This window comes from Rana temporaria, assembly GCF_905171775.1.
Source record: "Rana temporaria chromosome 4 unlocalized genomic scaffold, aRanTem1.1 chr4r, whole genome shotgun sequence".
Taxonomy (NCBI): Eukaryota; Metazoa; Chordata; class Amphibia; order Anura; family Ranidae; genus Rana; species Rana temporaria.
In genome coordinates this window covers 377,223-401,634 of record NW_024404452.1, presented here as the reverse complement: position 1 = coordinate 401,634, position 24,412 = coordinate 377,223, and the positions used below count along the sequence as shown (strand labels likewise).

Below are 24,412 nucleotides of genomic sequence, written 5' to 3'. Positions count from 1 at the left end.
ACAAAGGCCACTAGATGGCAGCATAGGATAACACATAGATTTAGCTATGAGAAAATAGTAGGCAAACCACACTATATAAACTCTAATCTATATAACAATGCTAATATTAACTGAGGCTATGCATCTCATATTCTATGCCCCTATTGGGGCAGCACAACTCCCCTGTAGTCCAAGGGAGGGGGCGAGCATGACACTCCACACCAGGGAGAAAGCCTCGCATTACTGTGTGGAGTTACAGACAGAAGAACGGGAAGTGAGGATTTCTCAGAAGAAATAAGGGCATTTAAAAGCAAAATGGAAGGATGAGGTAAGTGAAAGAGGACTGCACTAAGGTAAAGGAAGATATTTAGGAAAATAAATTGTACCTTTACAACCCCTTTAACCCGCCCTGTTTCCCAAGGGTGGGGGGAGTGTTTTGAAGAGTGATATCTGTGAACATGTGCTTGCAATTATCAGGGACCGTACTTACCGAGGCCGAGATGCTGAGGACAGCTCACCTTTGCGACCCAGAGCAGTCCGCCCTCTGGAGTTGGGACAGAGGGGGGAAGGCACAAGGAGGCACCGGTACCGGAAGCGGGATAGTAGACTTGGTGCATTGGTAGTAGCTAAGCAGACGTGGTACACTGATGACAGCTGAGGGTCAGGCAACTACTGACTGGAAGTTCAGGGTTTGTAGACAGGAACCGAAGACAAGTCCGGGGTAGGGTTGCCACCTCTACGGGATTCACCCGGACAGTACGGGTTTTGAATCATGTGTCCGGGTCTCCTTCCGCCTTCTACCCGGACACATGATTCAAACTGTACTGTGGCTGGTGGAGGAACACGAGTAGTTAAAGTTGTTAGAGGAAAGTTCTTATCCTTATACAGAAGTTCCAATAATCTAATCTGAGTCCCCACGTCCTCTTCTATACAAATATACTGAGTAATGTAATTGCCGTGAGCAGCACAAGGATTTCTCTGCAGGGACTATTTGATGGCTTTCGGGGCTCATGCGGAGTAATCCTTGTGTTGTGGTTCTCGGCAATTACATTACTCAGTGTATCTGTATAGAAGAGGACATGGGGACTCAGATAAGATTGTCTGAACTGCTAAATGAAGATAAGAACTTTCCCCTAATGACATTAACTCCTCGTGTTCCTCCACCAGCAGAGCGGATCACAGAGAACAGTCTGGAGGTAAGCACTTCTTGAGCCCCCAGGGAGTTAAATAGATTTCCTTCTCCTGACCCCCCCAGCACATGTTTTTTGGAATTCCTGCACACATAAGGTCATTCCACAGAACACACTGGCATGGCTGAACAGCTTCACCCTGGGTTCACACTTGTGAAAAAACAGACATTGCATGTGATTTGCACCCACATGCAATGTCTGTGCAATCAATGCGAGTTCAGCCATACAGTCGTATACAGTTCTATGGCTGAACTTGCATTAGATTTGCAGGAAATAGTTAGGGTTGCCACCCGTCCACTGCTCCACTGACACCATCCACTGCTCCACTGACACCATCCACTGCTCCACTGACACCATCCACTGCTCCACTGACACCGTCCACTACTCTACTGACACCGTCCACTGCCCTACTGACACCGTCCACTGCCCTACTGACACCATCCACTGCCCTACTGACACCATCCACTGCCCTACTGACACCATCCACTGCTCCACTGACACCGTCCACTGCTCTACTGACACCGTCCACTGCTCTACTGAAACCGTCCACTGCCCTACTGACACCGTCCACTGCCCTACTGACACCATCCACTGCCCTACTGACACCATCCACTGCCCTACTGACACCATCCACTGCTCCACTGACACCATCCACTGCTCTACTGACACCGTCCACTGCTCTACTGACACCGTCCACTGCTCTACTGAAACCGTCCACTGCCCTACTGACACCGTCCACTGCCCTACTGACACCATCCACTGCCCTACTGACACCATCCACTGCCCTACTGACACCATCCACTGCTCCACTGACACCATCCACTGCTCTACTGACACCGTCCACTGCCCCACTGACACCGTCCACTGCCCCACTGACACCGTCCACTGCCCCACTGACACCGTCCACTGCTCCACTGACACCGTCCACTGCTCTACTGACACCATCCACTGCTCTACTGACACCGTCCACTGCCCTACTGACACCGTCCTCTGCTCTACTGACACCGTCCACTGCCCCACTGACTGACAGTGTCCACTTTTAAGGTAAGCTAGGTTCATATTTTAACTGTGACATTTCTTTTATTAATCTAACCATATTTTATGGGCACACCATGCCCCTTTAAGTCCACCCCCCTCTCCACTGTTAACACAATTTGGCCACAGCCACTGTTCACTGCAGCGTACTATGTGCGCCTCCTTATTACTCTCCTAGGGCAACTCAAAGGTGTCCTAAGTCTCTTACAATCCTATAGCATGTACTACAAAAAAATTGCAGCGCGCCACTAAAGTGTTTGGGTTTGGCTTGAAGAAAAGGTGGCAACCCTAGTCCGGGGCACAGGCCGTGGGTCAAGGGCTGGAGAAGGCAGGGAGAGTCCGAAGATACAGGCCGGGGTCAAAGGGCAGGAGACAGCAGCAATCCAAGGTACATAAGCCAAAGGGTCAGAAGTTCTGGGTGAGAGGAGAGTCGTCAGGAAGTCCGGGTCAAAGCAAGGTGATGTGGCAACAGGTAAACACACTAAAGCTGATGACAAACCAGCAACCTGTCCAGGGGAAGCTGCTGGTTTAAATAGGCCTGTCAGGCCTCTGATTGGTCCCCAAGGAGCAATTTTGAGTTATTGGAACACTGGTGGAATCATCTAATACCTTTGGAGACTTTGCTGTATTGCCGAGCATGGGGGTGCAAGGCATGTCCTGTTGGTAAGTGCAATTCCTTAGGGTATGGAGTCACTGAGTCACTGGTGGAAGGTCTCAAGCAAGATTTTTCAAGAAGACTAAGTGGACACTTTAAGTTTAATCACTTGAAATTTAATCACTTACGGATTTGGCTTGTTATTACTTATTTTTGACCACTGGATGAACGTTTTGAACATTTAATAAATTGTTTCAGTTTTATCCAATATATATATTTATAGTATATGTGGTATACACTTTTCACAAGGTGATTTATTTATATACTAATTTAGAATTGTTCATTCATTGAACATAGTGCTACTATTTTGTTCACTGAGAATCATTACACATCATTATTTATTTAAAGTAGCTGATTTAGGTATTTTTCAGTTTGTTCTTTGGCGCAGTGGGGTGTGAGAAGGTAGAAGGGCACGTATATTTTCCTTTTTTTCACCATTTATTACATGCTGATAGCTTGTAAGAACATTTTTGGTTCTAGGGACCGCCACCAGTGGCTAAGGCCCAATTTCTCTGCTCCTGTTTAACAGGGGCGTGTAATTACAATTTTTAATGCAATACTTTGCATGTGGCTCATTTCTGCACTCCAACTAGAGTATCTGTGAGGGGTTGCTGTGTTGTGGCACCAGTGCATAAGGCCCAATTTTTTCTGCCCCTGTTCAACAATGGCATGTAATTACAATTCTTGATCTAATATTTCACAGCAGTGCCGATTCCTGCACCCACCAAGAGTAACTGTGAGGGGTTGCAGTGTTGTGGCACCAGCGCCAGCACCAAAGGCCCAATTTTTCTACCACTGTTCAACAATGGCATGTAATTACAATTCTTGATATAAAAGTTCACAGCAGGGCATTCCAGCGCCCACCAAGACTAACTGTGAGGGGTTACAGTGTTGTGGCAACACCAACACCTAGGGCCCAAATTTCGGCAGAGTATATACGGCAAGCCCCTACTTTCAAACATCCAAATTACAAACGACTCCTACTTGCAAACGGAAAGAGACAACAGGAAGTGAGAGGAAATCTACCCCTAGGAAGGGAAATTCTCTTCTGTAAGAGGTGTCTCCTGTCCACTGATGCTTTATCACCAATCCTTGTTTCACTAAAAAACCCAAATTTTCAAAACATCATTTGTCATTGGGACAGAAAGTGAGGTGAAATCTTCTGAACAGATGCACACAGACAGCAAAACAAATGTTACAGGGGTGTTTTCCAATTTTTTGGCTGAAGCTACACTTTAAAGAAGTACCAGTTCAAAATTACAAACAGATTCAACTTAACAACAAACCTCCAGTCCCTGTCTTGGTTGCACCGCCTGTATACTGCTGTTCAGAGTATACAGGGCCTGGGGGCCCCATTCCTTTCCTTTTTTTTACACAAGAAAACGCCTTTCATTTTCCCCTTAATATCCATACAAGACCCAAAGGGGCTGGTAATGACCTGGGGTGAGTGGGGGGGGGGGGGGACCCATGCTATTTTTCTCAATGATTTTCATCCATATTGCAGGGACCAAACATTATATTAAAGCTGCAAACAGTTTTAAATGACTTTTTTCTTATATTAATCTCATTTTATGCAGGGACAGTTCTAAACACGGGAAACATGTGCCACTTAACAGGCATACTATAGACACCCCCAGGCACGATATTTAAAGGAATATTTCAATTTTGTTTGCACTTTAAGCATCATTAAAGTCACTGCTTCCGGAAAAAAAAATAGTTTTTAAAACTTTTTTTGCATTGATACATGTCCCCTGGGGCAGGACCCAGGTGCTCAAACCCGTTTTAGGACGATAACTTGCATATTAGCCTTTAAAATGAGCACTTTTGAACATTCGAGTCCCATAGACTTCAATGGTAAAAAAAGGGGAGAGAATATGGGATTCCCACCTAATAAATGAAAAATGTAGTACTCACCGATATTGTCGTGGGGTGCAATCCAATATACAATATGACAAAAAGTAAAAACAAAAAAGAGAAATAGACTGCTGCACACCCTTAAGAGTTAACTACAAGTTTATTAGAATAAGTATCAAAAAGAACACATGTATGTAAGGCATAAAAACACAGGTCCCCTATGAATGGGTGGACCTACCCAAGGAATACCCCATGGGTCCCATTCAAAAACGGCATATACTAGTAACTAACAACAGGAGCACTCGATCATCCCAAAGGGAGATCAGAGTCTATGAGAAGCGCACCCACCCTCCACACAACATACAGACACCCCCCCCCCCCCACAAAAAAAACACAAAGGAGCCCCAACTACTAGAAAAGTATTCCTGATGGTTCCCACATCAGGAAGTGGTTCCCTGTAAAAACAGGTGAAAAATAGATCCACTGTCTAAATGGGGGAATGTGACATTGATGGATACCTGAAAAGGGACATGAAAAAATCCACTAAATAGTGGTAATAGAAGCACTGCTCCACTGAGAGCTGATGATAGACAAAAAAGTCAATGAAAAAAACAGAGGGACCGTGAGCCTAATAGCTCGCTAGAGAAAGTCCTTCCATGGAGATCGCCGTATCAGGCTTGATGAGAGTTTCCTTATAAATATGGTTTCATCGATAAATAAGTTATAAGGAGACATTCAAAGAATAATAACAGAGGCACTGTAATAGTTATCTTCAAAATCGAATTCGCCTGGAATGCATTTTGTAAGGATGCAACAATGTTACCACTGATAGTAAACAGATTCTCACAGCGTATGGGTAAGGTCCATTCAGAAATTCAGGTATGTCCATATAATGCTTCCTTATCTTATTAAGCAGCTCATATTCCATGAGATTGTAGTCAACAGGTGTGGATGAGTGATAGGTGATTAGGCATAAAGTGTGCTAGTACATGGATGACAGTATTGCAATAAAATTCAGCAGCAGTGTAATGCAGGGTTTACTCACTGTTTAGCTGTCATTCATAGCTCAGAGTCGTGGCTATTGCATCCAAACTCTAATCACGCGCTGCACGAAGGGATTGCAGCCAAGCCATCCATCTGTGTGTTTGCACAGAGCCTGAAGCACTACTCGTTAAAGCAGCAATATCCGGTGAATAATAATATCCAAAATAGGACAGTGGTTATACAGTGTCTCTGATCGTAGTAGATACTACCAATATCCAAAATGAAGATAAAGAATGTTCAGTCTCCTAAACCAATGGCTCTAAGCTGACTGGCTCTAGTTGGGGCTCCTTTGTGTTTTTTTGTGTGGGGGGGGGGGGGGGTCTGTATGTTGTGTGGAGGGTGGGTGCGCTTCTCATAGACTCTGATCTCCCTTTGGGATGATCGAGTGCTCCTGTTGTTAGTTACTAGTATATGCCGTTTTTGAATGGGACCCATGGGGTATTCCTTGGGTAGGTCCACCCATTCATAGGGGACCTGTGTTTTTATGCCTTACATACATGTGTTCTTTTTGATACTTATTCTAATAAACTTGTAGTTAACTCTTAAGGGTGTGCAGCAGTCTATTTCTCTTTTTTGTTTTTACTTTTTGTCATAGACTTCAATGGGGTTCTAAAGTTCGCACAAATGTTCGGTCCGTTCGAAGGTTTTGATGCAAACCGAACCGGGGGGTGTTTCGGCTCATCCCTACTCCTGATCCATGCATTCTGAGCCTCACTCACTCCTGATACCTGCGTTCTGAGCCTCACTCACTCCTGATCCCTGCGTTCTGAGCCTCACTCACTCCTGATCCCTGCATTCTGAGCCTCACTCACTCCTGATCCCTGCATTCTGAGCCTCACTCACTCCTGATCCCTGCGTTCTGAGCCTCACTCACTCCTGATCCCTGCGTTCTGAGCCTCACTCACTCCTGATCCCTGCATTCTGAGCCTCACTCACTCCTGATCCCTGCATTCTGAGCCTCACTCACTCCTGATCCATGCATTCTGAGCCTCACTCATGCCTGATGCATGCATTCTGAGCCTCACTTGCACGTTCCATATCAACGGCGCCACCCTTTGGGCTGCTTTTGCTGATGTAGCACCTGTGTACTTTCATTCCAGGTGCTATCTTAAATTTAGAGGGAGATGAGAGAGTTACTTTACTCTCATCCAGCTAATTCATGTAAATTAGGCCTCTACTCTAGCTGGGCTGTACTGCCAGTTCATTCTGTGTTCCAGGGGTACCTTTCCACCTCTGGGCGACAGGTGGCAGCAGTGAAGTTCAGTCCAAAGCGCCTCTTGCCAGCAGCAAATCAGGAGGGGTTTTCCCTTGCGGGGCATGCTGGGGAGGGTACTTCTTGAGTGGACGCCATTTTGTGGGGTTCGTTTTCTTCTGGTTCCAGGTGCGGCACCCACCTTCAGGGTGTGTGCACATCACAGGCCCCGGCGATATGGCCTACCAGGCCGGGGCGCACGTGCTACGAGGTGTCCTTGGTTCCGGGACCATTTTGGCCTGGAGCAACTGAAGCTATGGCGGGACCCCAGTGATCTACTGGGTTCCCCAAACTTTGAAGAAGATCCCAAGCGAGTTTTGCTGTTTGGTGGGGAGTCGGTCTGAGAAGAGCCCGGAGGCAGGTGATCCAACATAGCTTTGACAATCCATCGGGGATCGAGGTGACCGGATATTGACAGTTTGTTCGATGGCAACCTGTCAGTCGGTGACAATTTGAAAGACTACCTGAGGGAAATTCAGGCATTAAATTTACTGGGGAAGATTCACCTCAAAATTCTACGTAAGGGGAAAGGCCTATGGCAGAGGTTCTTTCCCGATATTCATTTGCACCAGGTCTGTGGCAGAGACTTGTTCTTCTTTCAGTGCACCGAGTGATATCCTGGCTGCCAGGTACACTATACCCCCTCCGGCTGAGGGGCGAAGAAAGTAAAGTGTTATTTGAAGCAGGACTGCTTTGTTTCTTGTTCAAGCCTGAATCTGCAATTCTCCTCCTCACCCATCTTTTACTATCTACCTCAAGTTTACTGTTTGCTGTGTTGGGCAAGAATAAAAGCTACAAAAAGACACCTGCTGCTTGGACATTCCGTCATTGCTCTCATCATCATCATCATTACCCCTAGACGCTAACAAAAGGTAACACGCCATCCCTATTCTATCCAGCGGCTCCTGCGGGGGTAGCGTTACACTGATCTTCGTGTTAGTAAAAGAGAGACGATTCGTGCTTTTCAGCTTTCATGCTTTTCAGTCTATTACAGTGTGATCAATGTGCTATCTCCATTCCAAATGCTAGTTTTACCAGAACGAGCACTCCCGTCTCATACTTGATTCTGAGCATACGCTTTTTTTTACCTTCGGAAAAGCCTACACACGACCGTTTTTCGCAACGAGAAACAGACTGACGGGAAACACAATGAGAAAAAAGAGATCTGGTTTCAATTTTTTTGCAGGCAGTTTTTTCGTCGAGAAAACTGCTAGGGAGCAAACACGCTCGGGTTTTCACGACCAATATAAAAAATGGCAGTTTTCTCGTCTTGAAAACTGGTCGTGTGTACGAGGCATCACACACTCCTGATCCCTACATTCTGAGCCTTACTCACTCCTGATCCCTACATTCTGAGCCTCACTCACTCCTGATCCCCCATTACACCGGTCCAAGTTTATATACACAAGAAACATTTGTCCTGGTAGATGGAGAGATCTGGACCAGGTTTTATTGGATGAGAAATGTGATCACTTCGCCTCCATTGGCCAAATTATCTTCATTGTGTTTTTATATCATCCAACCAACAATCCACTCCGACATAGTCATAAAGGCCCGGATTCACAAAGCACTTACGCCGACGTATCTCGAGATAGTTACACTCGAGATACGCCGCGTAAGTGTAACTATGCGCCGTGCCCACAATCTGACATACGCCTACAAATAGGCTTCCTACGACCGACGTAACTTGCCTACGCCGTCGTATCGTGGGCGCATATTTACGCCGGGCGCATTTGCCGCTCCCATAGATTTTCTATGCACATATGCAAATGAGGGAGATACTGCGATTCACAAACATAGTTTCGCCCGGCGCATAATATACGCGATTTGCGTAAGTCGTATGTTCGGCGTAAAGTTATTCCCCATATAGGAGGCGCAACTCATGCAAAGGTATGGACCAGGGAACACAAGCCGTCAAATCTTTTGTCGTTTACGTTGTATGTGAATATGACTAGGCGTAGGTTACGTTCACGTCGTAGGCAGTGATCAGGCGTATCTTAGGCAGTTGTTCCGACATGATTCTGAGCATGCGCACTGGTATGTGGCCACGGGACGGCGCATGCGCCGTTCATTTTAAGTACTTCTATGGCGCTTGGCCCATCACTTGCATGGGGTCACCCCTCATTAGCATGGCTCACGCCCACTTCCACCTACGCTGGCTTATGCCGAGGAAACCCAGCGTATCTTTAACAGCGAGTGGGAGCGAGTGCTTTGTGAATCCAGTGCTTGCCTCTGTGCGCTGCGCCGGCGTAGCATAAAAGAGATACGCTACGGCGGCATAAATATGCGCTGATGTCTGTGAATCCGGGCCAAAGTCTGATCTCTGATAGTGTAGGGGAGGGGGGATGAAAGCCAATAATAGCAAGTGTCCTAAAGGACTATTGTGGGACCTACTAACGTAACCTGCCAAGCAGAAGTCTTTCTTTGTTTAACTTCCAGCTAGGAGACATGTCTGTATCCCTCACACAGAATATTATATAATTTATAGTATATTTCTGACCTCATCTCCTTCCAGGTGCAGCCAAGGGGCCAGATTCACGTACCTCAGCGCATCATTATGCGGGCGTAGCGCATCGCAGTTACACTAGGCCGTTGAAACTTCGAGAGGCAAGCAGCCTATTCAGCAAGCAAATGTGCGCTGCGATGCGCCATCGTAACTTAAATCAGACGGCGTAAGCCGACGTAATTCAAAGTGGAAAGGAGGTGGGCGTGATCCATTTAAATGAAGCGTGACCCCATGCAAATGAAGGGCCGAACGAACGGCGCATGCGCCGTCACGTGATAGCATGTCCCGCGTCCCACTGCGCATGCGCACAACTTCGCCTATTGTATCCCTCGAGATAAGCCGGCCCACCGCTCACGCCCCAGGGTATAAAGACGCCCAGACATGCGCCCGTCCAGCGCAAAAGTACACCAGCAGGTTTGGTTGGTTTGGTGTGGGTACTTTTGTGCTGTTTTTTTGTGAAAAACATGGCTGAAGTAGCAGGTGCTAAAGAAAGGAGGCTTAAAAATTTCTCCAGACAGGAGAGGGCAATAATAATCGATGCCATGGTAAGGCACAATAAGTACCTCCATGGTTCAGAAAGTGGCTCTACCAGCAAGGTCCGGAAGGATCAGATCCTTGCTGAGATTGCAGCGGAGGTCAGTGCCCTTGGCCATGAAGAACGGACCCCTGAAAAAATAGCCAAGAAAATAAACGACCTGCGGCGTCTCGTGAAGGAGAAGGTGGCCAAGATTAAGAGGCACAGAAGGGGCACCGGAGGTGGACCAGCCCTGAATATATCGCTGACACCTGTTGAGGAGGTCATAGCCAGGTGCTTGGAGAAGGAGCAGGTGGAGGGCCTGGAGGGATATGATTCGGTTGATCAGCCCTTGAGGACAGGTGAGTGTGTTTTATCTTTTATCTGGTGTGTAGCATGTGTGGGCGGGGGGGAGGGAATATGTGACAAGTGTGTGGGGCCACCAACATGTGAATGTTTAGTGTCATCCACAGATGTGCAGGATGAAGCGGCCCCATCCTCGGCTGCTGGGCAACCAACCCCATCCCAAGAGGACAGTGTCCACACATCTCCTTTAGAGGAAGTCGAGGAGGAGCACGGGGACCTGGAGGATGGCATTTACCTGGGGGATGAGACCACCATCGCAGGAGCCTCCCATACCACCACCTCCATAGGGGATAGCCCCCCAAGGGCCTCCAACTTCAGGGGAACCCCCCCCAAGGCCCTCCTCCAATGTGGGAACCCCCCCAAGGCCCTCCTCCAATGTGGTAACCCCCCCAAGGGCCTCCACCCTTTTGGGAACCCCCCAAGGGCCTCCACCCTTTTGGGAACCCCCCCAAGGGCCTCCACCCTTTTGGGAAGCCCCTCCTCTATAAAGGAAGTACCCTCAAGGGCCTCCCCATATAGTAGGCCCCAAGCCACACCTGCACCCAGGAAGGCTTCTAGGAAGTCGAGGGGTGATCCAGAGACCCTAGAAGCCTCTTTATCGAGGGACCAGGCCAGGCAGACCTAGCATGTCGGTTTGGTGGCGTCTGACCTGCACCGGGTGGCAGCCAGCCTGGCCTCCATGCAGCAGACCCAGGCTGCTTACACTGCCGCCATGACTGAAAATGTGCAGGAGGTCAGTGTTAATAGCAGTGCACTTGTGACCTGCGTGAGGGACCTGGAGGCCACAAATACAGGCCTTGTGGCAGAAGTGAGGAGCCTGGCAGTGGCCATACAGGCCAATACAGCAGCCATTGAGGCGGTGGGGACTCAGACAAATGCGGTCCTCACCCGCATAGCCGTGGCTTTAGAGGGAATCCAGGCAGCCAGGGAGAGACCGGGGGATGTTCCTCCTCCCAATGACCCACCCCCCCCACCCGCGGCTGCCACCAGGCAACAGAGGGCCAGGAACCTTGGCACTAGGCGTAGTCCGCGTCAGGCCAGATGAGTGCCAGTTAGATTATTTTTTTCATGTACTCGATATGAGTCTTATTATTTGATTTGTATACTCAAGATGAATCTTATTATTTGATTTGTATACTCAAGATGAGTCTCATTATTTGATTTATAAAAACGGTGATAAAGACTATTGCGCTACTGCGAGTGTTGGAACGTGAAAAAGAACTTGTGTATATAATATATATGCAGCTGCTGAATCTAAAGGTGCACCAATCCGTGAAATAAAGTGAATGAAATATTATGATCAGCGCTTACATAAAACAAAATAAAAATAAAACCAAATCATATAAAGTAATCACATATAACAGTGCAAACCTGTCATGGAATGAATACTGTGCTAAAAAGTTTGGCTGCAGCAGCTGGTCACCCTAGGGTGATGAACCAATTAGCTGTCAGGCCAAATACAACAAGCAGTGATCTCTAGCCAAAGGAAACACAGTGAAATAAATAATTGGGGAAAGAAGGAAATAATCAGTATAAATAAATGGCTACAAAAGTCACTGTGCTAGTGTGGTAACACTCATAAGTGAAGATGGGAGATGAGTCTTCTACATCTGGTGTATGCATCCAACAGCAATCTCACAATGCCCTTACCTTCAATAGGTGGTAAAATAGCATGAAGGGCAGATGCTGTCTTCTCCTGTGGATTTGCCATCACCAGTCCCCTGTTCCTCCAGAGCTCCACTGTATCCTAAACAGACGGAAGGTCCTCGAGTGCGGTGTCCTCCGGTCCGTCCGTATGTGTGACAAAAGTAGAGCCCGGTGTGGAGGGAGATGTATAAAGAATGGTGAAGCACGTCCTGATGAAGTCACGAGACGGTGACGCAACGACGTAGGATAAGGAACCACGTGACACAGGCAACCAACCGGAGGCCAGCAGACTGTAGCAGGCTAGTCTGAAGCCGAGCTCTGTGCTGGGCGGCGAATTTAAAACCGCACTGTAACGGTACCATCGAAAATAAATAGTTTTACCCTTTACCTGGACGTGCTTCACCATTCTTTATACATCTCCCTCCTCACCGGGCTCTACTTTTGTCACACATACGGACGGACCGGAGGACACCGCACTCGAGGACCTTCCGTCTGTTTAGGATACAGTGGAGCTCTGGAGGAACAGGGGACTGGTGACGGCAAATCCACAGGAGAAGACAGCATCTGCCCTTCATGCTATTTTACCACCTATTGAAGGTAAGGGCATTGTGAGATTGCTGTTGGATGCATACACCAGATGTAGAAGACTCATCTCCCATCTTCACTTATGAGTGTTACCACACTAGCACAGTGACTTTTGTAGCCATTTATTTATACTGATTATTTCCTTCTTTCCCCAATTATTTATTTCACTGTGTTTCCTTTGGCTAGAGATCACTGCTTGTTGTATTTGGCCTGACAGCTAATTGGTTCATCACCCTAGGGTGACCAGCTGCTGCAGCCAAACTTTTTAGCACAGTATTCATTCCATGACAGGTTTGCACTGTTATATGTGATTACTTTATATGATTTGGTTTTATTTTTATTTTGTTTTATGTAAGCGCTGATCATAATATTTCATTCTCATTATTTGATTTGTATACTCAAGATGAGGGAAAAGACAAAAGGATTTTAGTCATGCATGTGCCCCTCGTGATGTCTGCATCATGGGGGGGGACAGTCATACCTGACACCCATGTCACTCACCAACCAGCCAGCTGTCCTCATACACGTTCTGTTCAAATTGTCTTGGGATGTCGCTTTGACGGTATATGAAGCTGTCATGGCTGGCCCCTGGGTGTTTGGCACGGACGTGCCATATGAGGTATTGGGCATCGGCTATCACCTGTACATTAATGGAATGCCAGTGCTTCCTATTGCTGTACATGTGCTCTGCATCACGGGGGGCTGTAGTGCCACATGGGTGCAATCAATGGCCCAGATGGTGCGTGGGAATCTGGCAATTTTGTAGAAATCTGTTCTTGCCTTCGCCTGCTGGACCTCCTGGGTGGGTCTGACAATGTGGTGGGACATACATCTGAGGATTGCGGGGACAACCTGGTGCACACATCTGCTCATGGTGGATTGTGACATCCCAGCCAAATTTCCACTTGTTCTTTGAAAAGATCCAGTGGCCAGGAAATGCAGTGTTGCCATGACCTTGAGCAGTGGCGGCACTGCTTGTGAGCGATGTGTTGGGCTGGTGAGGTCATCCTGCAGGGTTCTGACTATTTCCAGGATGGCTTCAGTGTCAAATCTGAACAAGCGATACACCTCAGATTCCCCCATGGCAAAGAGGTCCATGCGCTCTCGGTATACCCTCTCCTGTGCCCTCCTCCTCCCGTGCCCGTAGACGCAGTAGTGCTATGACCACGGCTGCCCCTGGCATGTTGGCACACAGATGTGTTGTCCTGCAAGTGTTGTTGCTCAACTCCTCTGTCACGCTGCTGCTGCTGTTGCTGCTCTCCAGCTGACCTGTGCAAGTCTGTTGCATAGTTACCCCTGCTTTTATGAGGGGTAACTTTAGACCGGGCGTGCAGCTTACGCGCACCGCGCGTAGCCTACGCTGGACAATCGTACGCATGTGAATCGGCATTTCTCCCTCATTTGCATAATTCAATAGGAAATCAATGGGAACGAAAGATGCGCCCAGCCTAAATATGCGCCTAAGTTCCGCCGGCGGAGGACAGTTACGTTGGACGGGTGAAGCCAATTTTCACGCGTATCTGCTTCTGTGGGTAAGGCGCATAGATACGACGGTGCATATTTAGACTTACGCCGCGCATCTCAAGATACACCGTCGTATCTCTTTGTGAATATGGCCCAAGATGTCTGAGTCTCTATCACAGAAGGTTTATACCAGAATCCTGCAATTATTATATCATTTATAGGATAATTCTCACCTCAGATCCTGCAGAGTACAGCGAGGATCTCTGAGCCCCCTACATATAAGTTTTATTCCAGAGTCTCCCAGCTTATTATGTGATAAATTCAGTCTGATGAGGGATCGATTATTGATAAGAATGGATCGGAGATCATCACAGCCGGAGGAAGTCACATCACATTCCCACAACCTGCAGAGACAAATCCAGACACATGATATTAGGGAATTACCATAAATCTCTTAGGGTGTGGTCATCATAAAACTGATAGAAAATGAAGACAAGGGGGTCCCATCATCCAGGTAAGAAAAATCCGTAAAATCCCCTTCTGATGGCCCATGGAAGCCCCCCTCCCGCAGTTCAGTCAATGTGTAGAAAGCGTGTCTCTGGAGTAAAATGCCCCCCCCCCATATCATTACTGAGATCTACACCCCTCATATCATTACTGAGATCTACACCCCCCATATCATTACTGAGATCTACACCTCTCATATCATTACTGAGATCTACACCCCCCATATCAGTGGCGGCCCGTCCATAGGGACGCACGGGCGCCGCCCCCCCTCCCTCAGTCACACAAAAAAAAACAAAAAAACGGGCCCTTTAAGAACTTTTATTCGGCTAAATGTAATTTTGACATTTTAGCCGCAGTTCTGGCGGCCGTCTATAGAGGGCGCTGCAGCGCCACCCCCTCTCGCAAATAACACACATTCGTGCATAAATGCACGAATGTATGTTATTGGTTGGTTGCCAGCTGCCTGGTCTATTCATATAATCGGACGCGGGACGCCGGTTACCCGAATAGCGGCAGCTGGTTGGCTGAGGGGAACTGCCTATCAAAGCCAGCGGCTCTGATAGGCTTTTCTCCGGCTCTCAGATGTCTATACTCAGAGGGCAGGCAATCTGCGCTCCTTGCATAAGACAAACGGCCGTTTCAGCCAATCAGGTTCCCGGATTCTGGTTATCAGGAATAGAGGTCGACCGATATATCGGCTGGCCGATATATCAGCCGATATTTGGTGTTTTTTAATTAATCAGCATCGGCCGATTTGTGCTTTAAAAAAGTCGATTTAAACTTCAGCACCGCGACTTGCAAAAAGCTTCTGTAATAGAAGTTAATGCAAGTTGCCTGAAGCTTCCCGTAGAAGACTTCTCTCTCCTGGGCTGACTGCCAAGTTTTGAGAAAGATATACATAGGTAGATTCACAAAGAGTTAGGCCGGCTTATCTACAGATAAGCCGACCTAACTCTGAATCTGCACCGACCTATGTTTAAGTGTATTCTCTAACAGAGATACACTTAAACATATCTAAGATACGACGGCTTGCGCCATCCTATCTTAGATTGCAATGTTTTGGCTTAGCGCTAGGTGGCGCTTACATTGCGGCCGGCCTAGATTATGTAAATGAGGGGATACGCCGATTCACGACGATTCACGAGCGTACGCCGGGCCTACACCGTCACATTACGTCGTTTCCGTACGCGATAGGCCGCCTAAAGTTATTCCACCTATGAGGTGGAATAACAATGTTAAGTATGGCCGCCGTTCCCGCCGCGAGGTTTGAACTTTTTACGTCGTTTGCACAAGTCGTCCGCGAATCGGGATTTACGTCGTTTACGTACGCGTCAAAATCAATAGGCCCGTATGGCCTACTTAGCCGCAATGCGCACTGGGAAATGTAGTCGCCCGGCGCATGCACAGTGTAAAAAATGTCAAAAAACGTGAGGTCAAGCCTCATTTCCATACTACACGCCCCCCTGCCAGTCATTTGAATTAGGCGCGCTTACGCCCGCTCGTTTTAGGCTACCCCGCCGAAAATTTGAAGGTAAGTGGTTTGAGAATCACTACTAACCTAAATAATTTACGGCGGTGTAGCCTAAAAAGAGTAGGCTAGACCGTCCTAATTTTAGGCGCCCCTACGTGAATCTACCTAACAATGTTACTACTTATCAATGAACTGAACTCCGTGTAGGAGAGTTCTCAGTTTAACCATTTAAAGGCTAAATCTTTTTTGACACTTGTTGCTTACAAGTAAAAATCCTGTATTTTCTGCTAGAAAATTACTTGGAACCCCCAAACATTATATATATTTTTTTAGCAGAGACCCTAGGAAATAAAATAGCGATTGCTGCAATATTTAATGTTACACGGTATTTGCGCAGCGGTCTTTCAAACACATTTTTTGGGGAAAAAAAATACTTTAACAAATAAAAAAAAACAACTAAACAGTAAAGTTAGCCCATATTTTTTTTTCGTCCAAATGTTTTCATTACCTGTTTTTGTGTAATATATATATATATATATATATTACACAAAAACAGGTAATGAAAACTTTTGGACGAAAAAATAAATATGGGCTAACTTTACTGTTTAGCCCAAAAGCGCCTGAAAAATCGGCTTAACATATCGGCCCAAAAAAAATCAGCATCATAAATCGGCTATCGGCCGCCGCGATTTCTAAATATCGGCATCGGCATCGGCCAGAGAAAAACCCATATCGGTCGACCTCTAATCTACACCCCTCATATCATTACTGAGATCTACACCCCCCATATCATTACTGAGATCTACACCCCCCCCCCCATATCATTACTGAGATCTACACCCCCTCATATCATTACTGAGATCTACACCCCCCCTCATATCATTACTGAGATCTACACCCCCCATATCATTACTGAGATCTACACCCCCCCCCCATATCATTACTGAGCTCTACACCCCCATATCATTACTGAGATCTACACCCCCCCCCATATCATTACTGAGCTCTACACCCCCATATCATTACTGAGATGTACACCCCCCCCCATATCATTACTGAGATCTACACCCCCCATATCATTACTGAGATCTACACCCCCCCCATATCATTACTGAGATCTACACCCCCTCATATTATTACTGAGATCTACACCCCCCCTCATATCATTACTGAGATCTACACCCCCCATATCATTACTGAGATCTACACCCCCCCCCATATCATTACTGAGCTCTACACCCCCCATATCATTACTGAGATCTACACCCCCCCCCATATCATTACTGAGCTCTACACCCCCCATATCATTACTGAGATGTACACCCCCCCCATATCATTACTGAGATCTACACCCCCCATATCATTACTGAGATCTACACCCCCCCATATCATTACTGAGATCTACACCCCCCATATCATTACTGAGATCTACACCCCCCATATCATTACTGAGATCTACACCCCCCATATCATTACTGAGATCTACACCCCCTCATATCATTACTGAGATCTACACCCCCCCATATCATTACTGAGATCTACACCCCCCATATCATTACTGAGATCTACACTCCCCATATCATTACCGAGATCTACACCCCCCCATATCATTACTGAGATCTACACCCCCCATATCATTACTGAGATCTACACCCCCATATCATTACTGAGATCTACACCCCCCCCCATATCATTACTGAGATCTACACCCCCCATATCATTACTGAGATCTACACCCCCCATATCATTACTGAGATCTACACCCCCCCCATATCATTACTGAGATCTACACCCCCCCATATCATTACTGAGATCTACACCCCCCCATATCATTACTGAGATCTACACCCCCCATATCATTACTGAGATCTACACCCCCCCATATCATTACTGAGATCTACACCCCCCATATCATTACTGAGATCTACACCCCTCATATCATTACTGAGATCTACACCCCCCCATATCATTACTGAGATCTACACCCCTCATATCATTACTGAGATCTACACCCCCCCATATCATTACTGAGATCTACACCCCCCATATCATTACTGAGATCTACACCCCCCCCATATCATTACTGAGATCTACACCCCCCCATATCATTACTGAGATCTACACCCCTCATATCATTACTGAGATCTACACCCCCCATATCATTACTGAGATCTACACCCCCATATCATTACTGAGATCTACACCCCCCCCATATCATTACTGAGATCTACACCCCCCCATATCATTACTGAGATCTACACCCCTCATATCATTACTGAGATCTACACCCCCCCATATCATTACTGAGATCTACACCCCCCATATCATTACTGAGATCTACACCCCCCATATCATTACTGAGATCTACACCCCCCCATATCATTACTGAGATCTGCACCCCCCCATATCATTACTGAGATCTACACCCCCATATCATTACTGAGATCTACACCCCCCCATATCATTAGCCATGCGCCATGTCCATATTAGGCACTGTGCATCTCCTCCCATGCGCCAAGTGCTTAATAGTAAATCGGGAATAGTGCTGCGTTATCAGCGCATACATTTCATAAATACCGAAACGGCCGATGCGCTGCTAAACAAGGCGCAAACGTTTCGTAAGTCAGCCCCAAAGTGCCACATAATTGTGAAGTGGAAGGAAAATTATAAATGATAAAAATAAATCTGTGAAAAGTGTGGGGAAGGGGATTTGTATGGCGCCCCTTTTACTCCGATACCCATAACTAAAATCTAATGAAACCAATTGCCTTCAGAAGTCACCTAATTAGTAAATAGAGTCCACCTGTGTGTCATTTAATCTGAGTATAAATACAGCTGTTCTGTGAAGCCCTCTGAGGTTTGTTAGAGAAAATTAATGAACAAACAGCATCATGAAGGCAGAGGTACACCCCAGACAGGTCAGGGATAAAGTTGTGGAGAAGTATAAAGCAGGGTTAGGTTATAAAAAAATCGCCCAAGCTTTGAACATCTCACAGAGCTTCTGTTCAATCCATCATCGGAAAATATGAACTACATTAGGCAGGCAGGTTAGTTAGTGTATTTAATATATATATATATATATATATATATATATATATATATATATATATATATGTATATATACATACACAAGAAATTTGTCTGGTAGATGGAGAGATCTGAACCTGGTTTTATTGGGTGAGAAATTTTCATCACTCCGCCTCTATGGGTCTAATAAACATCATTGTGGTTTTATATTAGACATGTGCACTGCCAAAAAATGTGTTTGTTTTTGTTTCATGTATTTTTCTTTATTTTTAGTTTTTCGGGTCATTCGTTATGATCAAAATTCATTATTTAAAATAAATTCTTAAAGCGGGGGTTCGCCCAAAAAAAAAAAAATTCAACATTTAGATTCAGGTGAGTTGTAAGAAGCACAATCGGGTGTTTTTTTTTAAATTATTACCGTACATACTGTTTTAGAGATAGATGTTCTCCGCAGCTTCCGGGTATAATCTGCGGGACTGGGCGTTTCCAATTGATTGACAGGCTTCCGACCGTCGCATACAGCGCGTCACGAGTTGCCGAAAGAAGCCGAACGCAGTCCGTTAGTTTGGTTATTATTTCAGTATTCAAATTTTTGGGTTTTTGAATTTTTATTCTTTTGAATTTTCGGATTTTCATTCTTTTTTTCAGGTTTTAGAATTTACAATTTTAGAATTACTGAATTTCCTAACTTACGAATTTTCCAATTTCCGGATTTTTGGAAAAACAAATTTGGAATGAAACAAATTGCACATGTCTATTTTATATTATCTAACCAACAATCCACCCAGAAATAGACATAAAGAGATAAGGAGCCCAGAGCCAGGACAGAGGAAGCCTTGGGACTTTATATGGCAGACAAGGACTCACCTCAGACTCTGCAGAGTGCAGTCAGGATGTTTGAGCCCCTCACATAGAAGTTTTATTCCAGAGTCTCCCAGATTATTCCGTGATAAATTCAGTCTGGTGAGGAATCGGTTTGTAATAAGAATGGATCCAAGATCATCACAGCCGGAGGAAGTCACACCACATCCATCCACCCTGCAGAGTCAATTCCAGACACATGAGAGTATATTAGGGGAATAACATAAAATTCTTAAGGGCCCATACATACAGGATAAATATTGGAAGGCATTGGACTGTTTAATAAAACATGGCCAACATTTGGCCTGTGTGTACAGCAGCTGGTCTAACAGAAGCCCATGGCCAGCTTCTGTCAGGGGGCATGACTGAAAAGGGTCTGCCAATTGGCGTCCAATCATGGCTCCTGGCTGCAAACACTGACCGATGTGTTCTGGTGGGGGATGAGGGGGGCAGGCGGCCCCCTGTCAGAACACAATAGTTCAGCGGGGGGAGATCGCTGTACTAACATCATATAGTTATAGAAATTGTTATAGGTGTCACCGGCGCAAAAGAAATATATTCAAATTAAACGTGATCTGCTGCAATACTGTGTAGACCCTCAAATTAGGGGTTAACTGTGCATATAACGGAAAAAGTGTTACTGCGCTGATCTAATAATCCAGAGAATTCAATCTCTAGGAATGTGAACTGTGAACTAATTTAGTGCACAAACAACCATGTCTAGCATATACAACATCAGGAACTATATCCGATATTCTATTTGGATAAACTTCTGTGAATCAATCAGTCTTAATACCAACAATATATATAAAAAAATATGAGAAATATATGTGTTATACGTGTGACGTGTTAAACACAGAACTTTAAATGTGACCCAAAATTTGTTGTCAGCATACACATCGATGCACCATAATATTCCTGTAAAAGAAGAAATGGCCACTCATGCTACTCTAAGCCGACCAATAGTGAAAACAAAACAAAATACAATGAAAGAATATAAATAAAAACAACACTTTACGCACTTCACATATTGGGACTCTTTGCTTGGTCATTGGTTTTGTTGTTGTTTTTATTTATATTCTTTCATTGTATTTTGTTTTGTTTTCACTATTGGTCGGCTTAGAGTAGCATGAGTGGCCATTTCTTCTTTTACAGGAATATTATGGTGCATCGATGTGTATGCTGACAACAAATTTTGGGTCACATTTAAAGTTCTGTGTTTAACACGTCACTCGTATAACACATATATTTCTCATATTTTTAATATATATTGTTGGTATTAAGACTGATTGATTCACAGAAGTTTATCCAAATAGAATATCGGATATAGTTCCTGATGTTGTATATGCTAGACATGGTTGTTTGTGCACTAAATTAGTTCACAGTTCACATTCCCAGAGATTGAATTCTCTGGATTATTAGATCAGCGCAGTAACACTTTTTTCATCATATAGTTATAACAGAGATTCCTCCCAAGCTCTTAATTTTTTTTTCCATTCAGCCCACTGGATTGAACTAAAAAAAAAAAAAAAATATGTGTACCGAGCTTTCAGCCTAGTACAAAGGGGCCCATGCTGTTCGGCGGGCGTCTGTCAAAGGGTCATGACCAAAAAAGGTCTGCCAACCATCTACTGATCAGCGATGGCAGAGACCGCTGACCGGAGTGTTCCGGAGGGAGGGGGAAGGGGCGTCCCCCCTGTTAGTTCACAATAGCACAGCAGAGGAGAATGCTGTTTTTTCAGCAGCTCCGACCGGAGCTCTCAGTTGTTTTTGTTCAGCCTGCTGGGCTAAAAAAAAAAAACTATAAGTGTGTATGAGGCTTTAGCGTGTGGTCATCACAAAACGAATAGAAAACTAGGAAGATAATGGGGTCCCATCATCCAGGTGAGCGAAGTCAGTAAAGTCCCCTTCTGATGATCCATGGAAGCGGGAGGGTGGTAATATACCTCAAGCAGTCCAGTCACTGGGCCAGATTCAGAAAGGAGATACGACGGCGTATCTCCGGATATGCCGTCGTATCTCTGAGTGTGCGTGGTCGTAACTATGCGACTGATTCATAGAATCAGTTACGCATAGATTCCCCTAAGATCCGACCGGCATAAGTGTCTTACACCGTCGTATCTTAGGCTGCATATTTACACTGGCCGCTAGGTGGCGCTTCCGTATAATTACGCGATGAATATGCTAATTAGGTACATACGCCGATTCAGAAACGTACGTCCGGCGGCGCATTTTTTTACGTTGTTTACGTTAGGCTTTTTTCGGCGTAAAGTTACCCCTGCTATATGAGGCGTAGCTAATGTTAAGTATGAACGTCGTTCCCGCGTTAAGTTTTGAAAATTTTACGTCGTTTGCGTAAGTCGTTCGCGAATAGGCCTGTACGTAAGTTCCGTTCACCTCTAAATCAATGACGACTTGCGGTGTAATTTCGAGCATGCGCACTGGGATTTTTTCACGAACGGCGCATGCGTCGGGGGGGTCACAGTGAATTTACATAAAACACGCCCACATCATCCCCATTTGAATTAGGCGGGCTTACGCCGACACACATATGTTATGCCGCCGTAACTAAGGGAGCAAGTTTTTTCTGCATACGTATATGAGATACGTTATGCCACGCCGACAGATACTGCAATGTGTCTGAATCCGGCCCACTGTGTAGAAAGTGTGTGTAACGACACCCTGAGTATGAAAGGGGTTAAAGCCATTTAGGACATTCCATTCCCGAACGCAAGGCAGCTACCGAACACTCCAATCAGCCGAACAAGAAACCCAGATGAATAATTCTCCCCCAAATACGAGACGAAGCTCTGTGTTGAGGTTCAAACAGGAATATGAACTTTATTAGAAGGAATACAGGCTCTTTATATACACTTGAGAATACTGCAGTCACCACATGAACAATGACCCAGATACACCCACAACATCACACAATGGTTATATAACGAGCCCCCAATATACATTATTCTGAGTGTCAATACATCCCTATAGCAGACAACAGGTGAGTTCATTAGCACACTTAATATTAGGTGAAGGGAAAGCTGCCTCAGACAAGATTAACACAATTTACTTATCAAAACAAAGGCAACATCGTTAAGCAATGGACAATAGAATACAGTCACATCCCACAGCAAATAGTACACAACAACCAACACACAATATACACACAATATATACACTGTATACAGAATTAAATATGACTAGTACAGATCATAGTGGGGTTCTCATTCACCATGTGCCTCTAAAGTGACTCCCGTCACATGGCTCCCTCCTTGTGGGACACTCCGGCAGACCCAGCTTGATCCTTCTCGGGTCAACTTGGGGATGTCCGGAACTAGGAGGCCAGGATGACGTCTGTTTGCCAGGACAACCCATTAGCATTGCCAATTTGCTTACCGGGTCAGTAGCTGATGGGGAAGTTGTAAGGTTGCAGGGTGTATAATGGAATTCAGTTTTGGAACAGTCACTTGCTTTGCTCTCTCAATGGCTCCCAGGACTTGTTGCTGATGCTCTTGGGAGAGATAGGGCAAAACCTGGGCGCAAATTCCATTTAACCTTTTGACAATTTCAGCCTGTTTGTGCATTTCAATGTTCAAGCCACGGGACATCTCATAATACATGACGTAGTGTCGTTGCATCTCCGATTTCTCACTGGCGTAAGCAGAAACAAGGGGGGCCAAATCATTTCCCCAGTAGTACATCAGCTGGAAAATCCTTCATCACCCCCACATTCACGTGTCCCGCACCAACCCCCCAATCCAGGTTAACACAGGCAACGGGTAGCTGGAAGACGGTGCCTCCCGCGACTCTTACGGCTACAGAGTCTCTGGTGTGCTGGCTCTCTGGGATGAGTTTCTTCTGTAGCAGGGTTATGGTGGCCCCAGTATCACGTAGGCCATTGGCTACCTTTCCATTGACCCAGACAGTCTGCCTGTGTTGCTGCCTATTGTCCTGGTTAGCTGCTTGTATTGGATCTGCCTCGTGCAGGACGCCCCAATGTTCTTCCTCCTCAATGCAGTGGGCCACAGGCATGGATGTGCAGGACTGGGACTGCCTGGCTGGATTCAACGGACAGTCTGGCTTTTTGTGCCCTAGCTGTTTACACCCAAAACACCTGATGGGTTGTGAGTAGAGTTGAGCGGACACCTGGATGTTCGGGTTCGGACCCGAACCCGGACTTTGAAAAAAAAGTTTGGGTTCGGGACCGAACCCGGACTTTGACCCGAAACCGAACCCCATTGAAGTCAATGGGGACCCGGACTTTTGACTACAAAAATTACTCTAAAAAACTAAGGGAAAGGACTGGAGGGCTGCAAATGGCAGCAAAATGTTGGGAAGAGCATGGCATGGCATGGCAAATAAATGTGGATAGGGAAATAACTTAAAATAACATAAAAAAATTAAAATAAAAAATATAATGATTTTGACCTAGGAGGACGAGGTCTATACAGTTTT

The 24,412-nt window shown here is 45.8% G+C and overlaps 1 protein-coding gene across 1 annotated transcript in view; it reads right to left on the bottom strand.

Annotated features, from left to right (window-relative positions):
- The window catches only part of LOC120921788 (ribonuclease inhibitor-like), a 59,234-nt gene that overhangs the window by 18,785 nt on the left and 16,037 nt on the right, over nt 1–24,412 (bottom strand). The window contains exons 2-3 of the mRNA XM_040334292.1: nt 19,964–20,134; nt 14,325–14,495 (exon numbers count right to left, since the gene is read on the bottom strand). Of these exons, the coding sequence (XP_040190226.1) occupies nt 14,325–14,495; nt 19,964–20,134 (342 nt within the window). The remainder of the gene's footprint in view (nt 1–14,324; nt 14,496–19,963; nt 20,135–24,412) is intronic.